At 34.0% G+C, this 9,997-nt stretch overlaps 1 protein-coding gene across 2 annotated transcripts; it reads left to right on the top strand.

Moving 5' to 3' along the window:
* The first annotated feature begins 601 nt into the window (after nt 1-601).
* LOC108346095 (probable magnesium transporter NIPA8) lies at nt 602-9,004 on the top strand. Of its 2 annotated transcripts, none has more exons than XM_052867363.1 (15): nt 602-852; nt 960-1,018; nt 1,522-1,676; nt 2,160-2,244; nt 2,326-2,387; nt 2,581-2,666; nt 2,769-2,842; nt 5,122-5,224; nt 5,306-5,431; nt 5,514-5,613; nt 5,718-5,837; nt 7,439-7,529; nt 7,608-7,674; nt 8,234-8,330; nt 8,415-9,004. In XM_052867363.1, the coding sequence occupies exons 3-15, from the start codon at nt 1,584-1,586 to the stop codon at nt 8,637-8,639; spliced, it is 1,329 nt and encodes a 442-aa protein (XP_052723323.1). In that variant the 5' UTR covers nt 602-852; nt 960-1,018; nt 1,522-1,583; the 3' UTR covers nt 8,640-9,004. The 2 variants fall into 2 exon arrangements, with proteins under 2 accessions (XP_052723323.1, XP_017440562.1); XM_017585073.2 differs by having other exon boundaries at nt 620-852; nt 1,417-1,676.
* The last annotated feature ends 993 nt before the right edge of the window (nt 9,005-9,997 follow it).

Here is a 9,997-nt window from a genome sequence, read left to right on the forward strand (position 1 = left end):
AAGAAAAGAGCAAAGCTCAAATGCACAAAAAAACATATTATTTACACTGATCTCTAAAAATCAACTACTTATAAATACAAAGATCTACTATTTATAAAATGAAAAACAACTGCCAAAGAGAGTTAATCAACAACTATCCTGGCCAACTAACTAACACTCGGTTTAACTCTGCATAACATATACTTCTAAATAATTGCACAACATTCAATTTCTAGTTCCGCAATCTCTTCTTGAATTCATCTTTTCTTAGCCAAATTGGGACATTAATATATTAGTAAAATAATGTGAAATGTTAACTTTAAATTGGTTATTGAAATCAAAGAATCAATGACAATGCATTTGTGGTAAGTTAAGTTATATCCACCACACTTTGACCGAAATTATAAGACGGCGGTAACAGCGGTCGCTCAAGTCTCACGTTGTTTCTCTTTAATGACCTCGACCCGACAACTTCCTCTCTCTTTCTTTCTTTATTATTTTTCATAAAATTTTCTTTCTTTCATTTAATTCTTCTTTTCTGTCTCTTCTTTTCCCTTCTCGAATGTTAGACAAATCTCCCCCTTCATTTCGGACCAAGAAAACAAAAGTCCCACTTCCCTTCTTATTTTATTTTATTCCTATAATAATAATAATAATAATAATAATAATTTTCATAAATTCGTTTTTTGCTTTTATCCACAATTTCAGTTTTTATAGTTTTTAAACCTTTATTATTAACATTTTAATTTAAATTTTTATTTTCCTTCCCTCTGAATCTACCTTTTCTTCTGTATTCCCGTTCAACCCACGCGTCCAACCTCACTTTCAATTTTCTGTTCCAACAGAAGAGGGAATTGATTGATTTTCTATCAGGTAATTAACCACCCTTTTCAAGCTTTCGCGCTTCCCAATGGACCCTCCTACACATTGCTTTTGACTTTAATTCAATTTAGTTAATTTGTTTTCTTGCAATGGTTTAGTTGGATCGGTATCGGGGGTTCAATTTTCTTGCAAACACAGCAGATCTGGGTTCTTCAAGGTTAGGAGCTGCTTTTTTGGTTTTTCTTTCCTTTTGATTGTTTTGTTGGAATGTTTGGTCTCAATGAAATGGTGAAAGATCTGAAGGTCGAAAGAGTTACATTGCTTCGTATATTCCCTCAATTGGTTATATTTTGTGCTCCCTTGTAAAAGAAAATTAATGTTTTGTTTTCAGTGCACAAAATTAGTTATACTTTTTATGGGTTGAAGTTGAATCTATTGGGTTTGTGTTTTCTGATATATGTTTGTGTATTTGGTGCTATGCCTTTGTTCCCTACACCCCTTTAAGCTTCATTAATTTTACACATAGATCTCCGAAGTATTAGTAGTTAATAGTATTGTTGAAGCTGTGGATTTTGATTTGATGGTTTTATTATTTTTGTTTCGTTGGTGACACAGGAGTATTGTTGTCCTGACTCTTGGGGTATAGGAGAAAGGCTGTTTTCCTTGCTACGCGTGTTTTGCATTCTGTGCAAAGTTTGAGAACTAACATCTGGTAGACAGTGCTTGAAATTGTTTTTCTGCTGCATGTGGTTTCTCCTTCGTGGTGCAACACTATTTTATTCATGGGGGAGTGGATTGTTGGAGCTTTCATCAACCTATTTGGAAGTATTGCAATAAACTTTGGGACCAATCTGCTCAAATTAGGGCACAATGAGGTATGTCCGAAGTCTTTTTTATGGATGGAACCGTTTGTTTAGTTCCTCTATTATTATTATAGACATGTTTCTGTTTATATTATAATGACTAATGAGGTACATAGATTGGCTTTGCTATTGTATTTGTTAGGGGTTGGAGACTCGGATACGTAACAGTATTCCTTTTCAGATTTCAGCTGACTTCATAAATGTTTATTGAATTAATGGAGTCATGTATCTTTTTTGTATTCATCTGTATCGTATTACATTATTGCTTTGAATTTGTATGCATGATATTTTGGGTTACGGACATACGTTATAATAGTGAAGCACCGAAATTCATAGATATTTCCATCTGATTCTGAGTTTTAGAGTTGTTTAGTTTCGTGACATATTACATCTTTGAGGGTCAATATTAACTGCAGTCTGTACTACTATTTCTTGAAAGTTGCAATTTGCATTATCAAATTATTTGGGAAACCTAATTTTTATTTTCTTTTGCAGAGAGAAAGACATTTACATGGAAGCGATGGGGTAAATGGAAAGGTGACTTTGAAGCCTATTATATATTTCCAGAGTTGGAGAATTGGTATATTCCAATTGCATTTTTATATGGGTTTTTGCTCCTTTTATCTGGGTGGCTGGTTCCTGATATTTGCTCTCATTGCAGGTATCGTATTTTTCTTTCTTGGAAATTGCCTTAACTTCATTTCCTTTGGATATGCTGCTCAGGTACGTTTCCTTGATGCTATTGGGATTTTTTGTTAAGTAACATATTGTGTACTTTTATGATATTATGTAGTAGTCTTGTTCTTTTTTTGTTTGGTTGGGTGTAGTAAAATTTGCAAGTTCTTTTGGTTGATTTTGATGGATGTATTTCCATTCACTGTGATTACTCATTCTTATTCTTCTCTTTGATGTGCAGTCACTTCTTGCCGCACTTGGTTCTGTTCAGTTTGTATCTAACATCGCCTTCGCTTACTTTGTCTTGAACAAAATGGTGACAGTCAAGTATGCTAAATTTGAACTGAGACTGCAGTTTAATTTTGCTTTTTTGCCAACTCTAATTCAGAGATGAGAGTTCTTGTGGTTTAATTAGTGGACTTTTGTCAGGGTACTGGTTGCCACCGCTTTCATTGTTCTTGGAAATGTTTTTCTAGTTGCATTTGGCAATCATCAATCGCCTGGTATGTAACATTTTTCTAGTTAAATTAGACCTTTGCTTCTAAGTATACCTGTGGAAACAATGTTGATTAACATGAAGCTGATATGTATACAATGACTTGTTAATTTGGAAAACAGCAACTAGGCTTTTGTTTGTTCAAAAAGTAAGAAGCATTTTATACAAGACTTCTGTATGTGGCAACTTAATTTGATCTTTTGTTTAATATGTTCTCTGTGCTTACTGAATGTTACCATTCATTGCTGTTAAACAATTCAATCATATTATAAATCAATTTTGTGGAAGATATGATTTAATGACATTAATAGGAAACAATGAAGTGATTTGATTTGATTACATCAAACAGGGAAATATCTAGGCAAATATTTCTCATTATTAATCATTGGTTTTATTCTTTCTTATTGGATATCTTCTTCATTGTAAAAGATGTGTTTACTCATAATTACTAGTAATCCTTTCAATAGGGTATCAGACAGATACCATCCTCCATGGTCTGTTTTGTCACTAATTCGTTGTTAGGCCATGACTTTTTTCTAGACGCATTGGCCCTGAATGCGTTACTCTTTCACTCTCACTCTCGGGTAAACAATCACTGCAACATTTTGGCTCTCCTGCAGCCACTGTGCTTTCTTGCACTCACTGTGTCCTTCAAGCATTTTTCTCTACAGCAGCCTCTGCACCCTTCAATCATTTTTGCCTTTCGGTAATTGCCACACTCTCTGACTAGTTTTTGCTATTGATAGCCAACACACTCTGTGCTTCCCACTCCTTGACAGCTGCGTTCCCTCAGCAAATTTGCTCTCTGGCGGTTGTTGGACATTTTTGCTCTCCTTCAATTGTTGTGCCCTTTGACCATGTTTTCTCCTTGGTAGCTGCTATCCTCTTCAAGCATTTTTGCTTCGTGGCAGCCCCTGTGTTATGTGGGCATTGTTTGCTCTCTGACAGTTGTTTTGTCCTCTAAGCAATTTTGTTCTTCCGCAGCCACTGTGCCCTCTGACCCTTTTTTTCTCCGGCAGCCACTGCATTCTTCAAATATTTTTTGTTCTCTAGCAGCCGCTGCAGCGTCCTTCGAGCATTGTCTACTCTCTGGAGGCTGCTACATCCTCTGACCTCTTATGCAAACCTAGGATTGAAGCTGTCCTTTTATGGAAACTGCTATGTTGTATGAGTGAAGCTCGGATACATCAATGGGAAATCATTTGCTCGCTTCCAACGTGCCTCTGACAGCTCTGGAAGTGAAGCCGCCCAGTTCTTGAAGGTGCTCAATTGACGCATCCCAACTCTTGAATGCGTTGTAGTGGCACTGCAGCACTGGAAGTGATAGCAATGAGCCTTTGCATCGGTGCTGGAAGTGATGTTAATGAGTTTTTGCAGCAGCACTGTTGTCACTCCTCTTTAATGTCATTGACGAACATTTTGTTCTCCCTGTGGGGGTGGAGCGGTGTCCTCATATCTGCAGATAGGCCTTCAATGGGCTTGTTGCCAGAGTTCGGGCCGGAGGGACCAAGGACTTCATGGTGGCTGCGGGGTTGTCAGAGCAAGAAATGATAGTGGGTTGCCACCATTGGATATCCCTTTGCCCATGAATTCCTCTTTTATTTACATTTATTACCCTTGTTTGTCTTTTCATATGTATTATTCAATATTTTGTTCATTTATTAGTTTTTGAAATTAAAAGAAAATGAAATAAATTTGTTAAACTCCTAAGATTTAATTTGACTTAATTTTTTTTATTATGAAATAGGATCAGTAATTTTGAATAATCTTATAATCATGAAATGTAAATATATGACTTACATAAATATATAATTTATACGGACATATAATTTATAGAAATATGTGTGTGTCCTGTCCCGTGTCTTATAGTTTCTAATTTAGCTGTATTTTTGTCTCCGTGTTGTATATGTGTCTGTATTAGGTCACAGCCAACCACCGCCATGTGCCACCAGTTCCTTGGCAAGTCATCTTCGCACACTTGCACCAAATTGATGCATGAATCTGTCATTATTAACTTTAGCAACGAATTCACTTACATGTTCGATAAGTCTCGTGTGTTGATCACATTAGCAATATGTGACTCATGATACACATGTTCTAGCTTGAGGGGGGACTACAAAGATATGATATGATATGATATAGGGAAATATTTTAGCAAATATTTCTCATTTTTTATTATTGATTTTATTCCTTACTATCTCATGTATGTACACTAGACACAATTACAAATTCCTTCAATAGATTTCAATGTTGCAAACTAATTTCGGTTAAGTACTTGCTTTTCAGTTTATACGCCAGAGCAGTTGACAGAAAAATATACCAATATGGCATTCCTTCTATACCTTCTAGCTTTGATCTCAGTTGTTGCGTTGCATCACTCCATCTACAGGTAATCTGTAGGATTTAAATACTTGTTGGTAGTTTAATCAAACAAATTTTATTCTTTGTAATTAATACGTGGAATACGCAGGAGAGGGGAACTTCTGCTTGCAGTATCACATGATCTCAGACCCTATTGGAGCATGCTACTGCCTTTCTCATATGCCATAGTTTCAGGTGCCGTGGGTTCATGCTCAGTGTTGTTTGCTAAATCGCTGTAAGTGAGCTATTCCAACATATTGCCATGCTTCTTGACACAATGTCCATGTAATTTGTACCCAATGTAATTTTTTTTGCAGTTCTAACCTATTACGACTGGCTATGTCCAATGGTTATCAGTTGCACAGCTGGTTCACATATTCCATGCTTCTTTTATTTCTTAGTACTGCTGGATTTTGGGTAAGGCTTTTTCTTGGGTAGTGATTTATTTTTGGCTTTTTTAATTCTTTGAAGTTAAGTGATGACAAGTGCGAATGCTAACCCAATCTTTTTAATTTGTGCAGATGACCAGGTTGAATGAAGGACTGTCATTGTTTGATGCAATTCTTATTGTTCCTATGTTTCAGATAGCATGGACTTTCTTCTCAATCTGTACAGGATTTATATATTTTCAGGAATATCAGGTACTTTCTCTTTCACATGATATACACTGGTAGAGTTTGCTTTGCACAGGCACTCTTAGAAGTTTTAATTATATTATTGAAGATTAAAAATTAAATATCAACTCCTACTTTGATAGAATGGAGTAACTTGAGTACATATTTCAGAAAATCCAATCTGTTACATCGTTTAGAAAACATCATGGGTTCAACAATCAACATACAATACAAGACCTAGTCTAGATAATGTAAGTCAATCTCAGATAATTAACTTAATCATGCTTCTATATACATTTCTAAGTTGTGAAGAAGTCGTATGTCACAGTGTAACTGCGTTTTATAGCTTTTACTGCAGAGGAAGGATGCGAGCTTCCAAGTTCCAAAATTACTGCAGAAAATGCATGAAAATCTGTGCAATTTAAATAAAATAGAAACTAGCAACAAGAGGTAGTTAAATCATAATTATACAACATCCCAAATCTTGGGATGTTAATACTTATTTTATGATCCTACAGAATTCATAAACTCAAACACAGAAAATAACATAAATAAGCAAAGAGGACATTTCAGTTTAGATCAGCGGCACCTGGGTTTTCCCTATACCCAGGGATCTAGACTTTGAAGAGAATAGGAAAACAGAAAACCCAGCAGCCAGCAAAAGACAGGTGACAAGTGAATCACCCAGCAAACTCAGCAAACAAAGGTGCAGAGGAGAACAACCATGGAAGAGATGGAAATGAATGGAAAAGAGATTCAGCATTGACCGGGTTTTCAGCTAAGAATGGGTGGAAATGGTGGTAAAACGTGCCAATTTGGGGTTTGGAACCTAGGTATTTTGGGTTGCGAATAGATTGAAAATTCTCAATGTGAACAACATACCAAGTGTTCAAACAGAAATATAGCAGAGTATTGCATAATTAATTGAAGCTGGACTATTTAGGATGACAAAAGAAATGTATATTTCAAAATTTAAAATTTGCCAGGAACTGAAGATGTGTATGTTAGGTACAAGAGAATAATTGAGAAGAAATGACTATATGTTGAGAAAAAACCTTGTCTTTCGTTTATAGGGCTTGATTGCCACATCATTAATTAACCAGGTTCATAAAATGAAAGTTTATTGCGATCAATTGGGAGAATATAAATTGTAGCTGAACCACGCTTGAAGGATCCAATTTGTTTTTCTTCTTTTGTTATCAGATTCAGTGTTATATGGTTTGAATTATTGCCCCTAGAATCAACTGATTTGAACATTTCAGGTTTTATTCAATATTTCGAAACTGGATGCGTTTATTATATTTTTAATTGAAAAGACATAAAACTTGTGAATAATCAGTGGTGTTTGATTGCAAAAATTTCTACCAAATGATGAGATATGCAGCTGATAACTGCAGCTCGTCTCCATTTATTTAACATATCTTTGGTCTATAGTAAGTAGACAGAGTCATCTAGTACCTTCTCGAATCTAGAAGTAAATGTTTCAAAACCTTTGGTTCTTGTATCACTAGTATTTTTTATATTTTATCTTTGTATGATGAGTGTTTGTGTCATTACTTTGGTGAAAGATGAATATGTTTACATAATGAATTTTAGGTGTCATGTAAAGCTTACCTTCCTGAAAGCAGGTATTTGATGCGTTACGGACAACAATGTTTATACTCGGAATGATGTGTGTATTTATTGGCATTTCTTTACTGGCACCAGATGAATCAAAGGGTAATATAACTTTATAATTGTTTTAGGTTTTATATAATTCAAAGTATGCAGAGGATAATACGGAACTATTTTTTTCAGGTCCTGAGCCGAAAGATGGTACTTTGGATTCTCTGGCGTCTTCTGCCACTTCAACAGAAGTGAACAGGTAGAGTATAATCCCTTTGTATGACTTAAATAAAGTCAGGAACCTGTAGCCGCATAGTTTACTACATTTATGTGGAAGCAAAATGATTGATGTACTGCTACTAGTTAATGGTATCATCTTACATTTCTTCCGTAGGTCTGTTTCAACTTAACAATATCACATAAAAATTTACTATCTCCATCCTCATTTATAAGAAAAAAAATACTAATTTCATATAGACAGATTAAAGAAATCAGTTAAATGTATTGAATTTTATTTATCTCTTAATATTCTTCTTAAAATGCCCTTATCATAATAAACAATACATATTATGGTGTAACCAAAAGTTAGACATTAATTCAAGTTAAGTATTTGAGTTAAAATATGCTTGTATTTGAGAACAAAAAGGTTAAGATTCTAGTATTGCTCGAAATAAACAGCCGAGGGTCACTTAAAACTTGTTGATACAATCATATATGACTATATTTTCTTGTTTGTTTTATTTTGTTTCTTCTTGAGAGTCAGACTCTCTTGTTAATGTTGCAAGCTTTCCCTGATGCATATTGCCTGTATATTATAGGTTGGTAGTGTCTACTGAAGAAGCAGAAAACAAAGACCCAAGATCATTTGTCAAAGCAGTGCTCATAAAGATAACAGATTTGTTGGTCAAGGCAAAGGTATTGTTACGTGTTGCATTAACATTAATTGCGAATTGTGCCACTTGTTATGATGATAAATGAATTTTTGCTATATCTTTGCAGACTTCTTGCGCATTATCTCTTGGTTTTGGGGAGGATACCATTAATGCTTCATCAGTTCTTGTGATGCCAATGATGTCATCGAGAATGACTGGATTCAGAGGTAACGGACTTGAGCGAGCAAGAATTTTGTCCATGAGAAATTCTGGTTGGAGCAAGATCTCAATGGATGATGAAGATGCTCAAAAATTGTTTGATGCTAGTTCAGTTCTTCCTCCTAGCCCTTAAAGGTTGTTGACAATCAAAGGATGTCCCACGGTATGATTTTTTCCCTTGATTTTCCTTTTCTTTTATGATTGGAATAGTTGAGATACGAAACCATCATGATTCAATTTATTTGCTGTTAGAATTCATGTAATAGGAAAAAAAAAGTATAAAAAATTTGTTGTATATTGTATATACATATTGTAAATTTTTTCTTGCATAATTGAAATTCAAAAGAAAAAAAGAAATCTATGGAAGTTTTATGCTTGATATTCATTTTTGCCAGACAAATTACTATTCAATTCCTATGTATTATTAGTGAGGTTACAAAATTGTAAATTGGGATTGGTATCTGCGAATTCGAAGGCTAGATATGTTAGGTACTAAAAGACATGTATTCTTTATATATATATATATATATATCCATGTATTTTTTTTGTTTCTACATCAAATTCAGTCTATTAAGTGATTTGCATAATTGTTTTCCCTTTGTATGACATTGATCTATCTTTCTGTTTGATTATCATTAGAATATGTGATGCAATATTTTTATAACCATCGTACGGCATCGCACGTTTCTGTTATATATTTAGACTAAATGAGCAATTTAATTCTTGAATTATATATTTGTTGTTATTTTAGTTTTTGAAACTAAAGAACATCAAAGCTCTTGATCATTTCAACTGTTCAAGTTTCTAATATTAATATTTATTTATCTATAAACATATATTATTATTATTATTATCACCATCTCAAGTCTTGGGATAAAATAGTAAAAAATTTATAATTGTATGGAGTTAGACAAAATTCTTAAAGAATTTTATTTTAATTTAAAGGATTAATATAATAAGATATAATTCATTTAGTCTTTAAAAACGATAGCTCAGGATAACCACAATTTTATTGGTTGAATAAAGAGACATCAAAACCTAAAACTGAAGTTGAACGAGACAAACGAGGCCAGAAAAAGCGAACCAAGGCACAATTGCTTAATTTTTTATTTTTTTTCAAAGATTTGGTTGGATATGACTTGGAGCAACTTCCAGGTAAGTATGGTGAGTATTTCATACACAACACAACCTATCTCTTAATTTGGTACATTACGTGTTTGCCCAATTAACAGGTCTTAGGTTTTAATTATTTTTAACATTTAATCTTGATTAGCTTTGTTTGGATTCGGGCCATTTATTTATTTATTTTCTATTTTTATTAATATTTTTTATATTTTCTTTTCTATGTCGGGTGTAGTTTATGGGGGTTTTATATCAATCTGCACGGGTTTTAGGGTGAGACGAAGAAATCGATTTTATCTGTCTTCACGTTGAATGATGGGATTTGACTAAGTTTGGATTTCAAGTAAAGTAGGATCAAATACATGTCTC

This window comes from Vigna angularis, chromosome 8, assembly GCF_016808095.1.
Source record: "Vigna angularis cultivar LongXiaoDou No.4 chromosome 8, ASM1680809v1, whole genome shotgun sequence".
Taxonomy (NCBI): domain Eukaryota; kingdom Viridiplantae; phylum Streptophyta; class Magnoliopsida; order Fabales; family Fabaceae; genus Vigna; species Vigna angularis.

Bases quoted from the DNA above. Each gene is read 5' to 3' on its own strand.
- LOC108346095 (XM_052867363.1), top strand. From the start codon at position 1,584: ATGGGGGAGTGGATTGTTGGAGCTTTCATCAACCTATTTGGAAGTATT. The intron at 2,388-2,580 runs GTACGTTTCCTT...TTTGATGTGCAG, and splicing joins CCTTTGGATATGCTGCTCAG to TCACTTCTTGCCGCACTTGG. The intron at 2,843-5,121 runs GTATGTAACATT...CTTGCTTTTCAG, and splicing joins TGGCAATCATCAATCGCCTG to TTTATACGCCAGAGCAGTTG.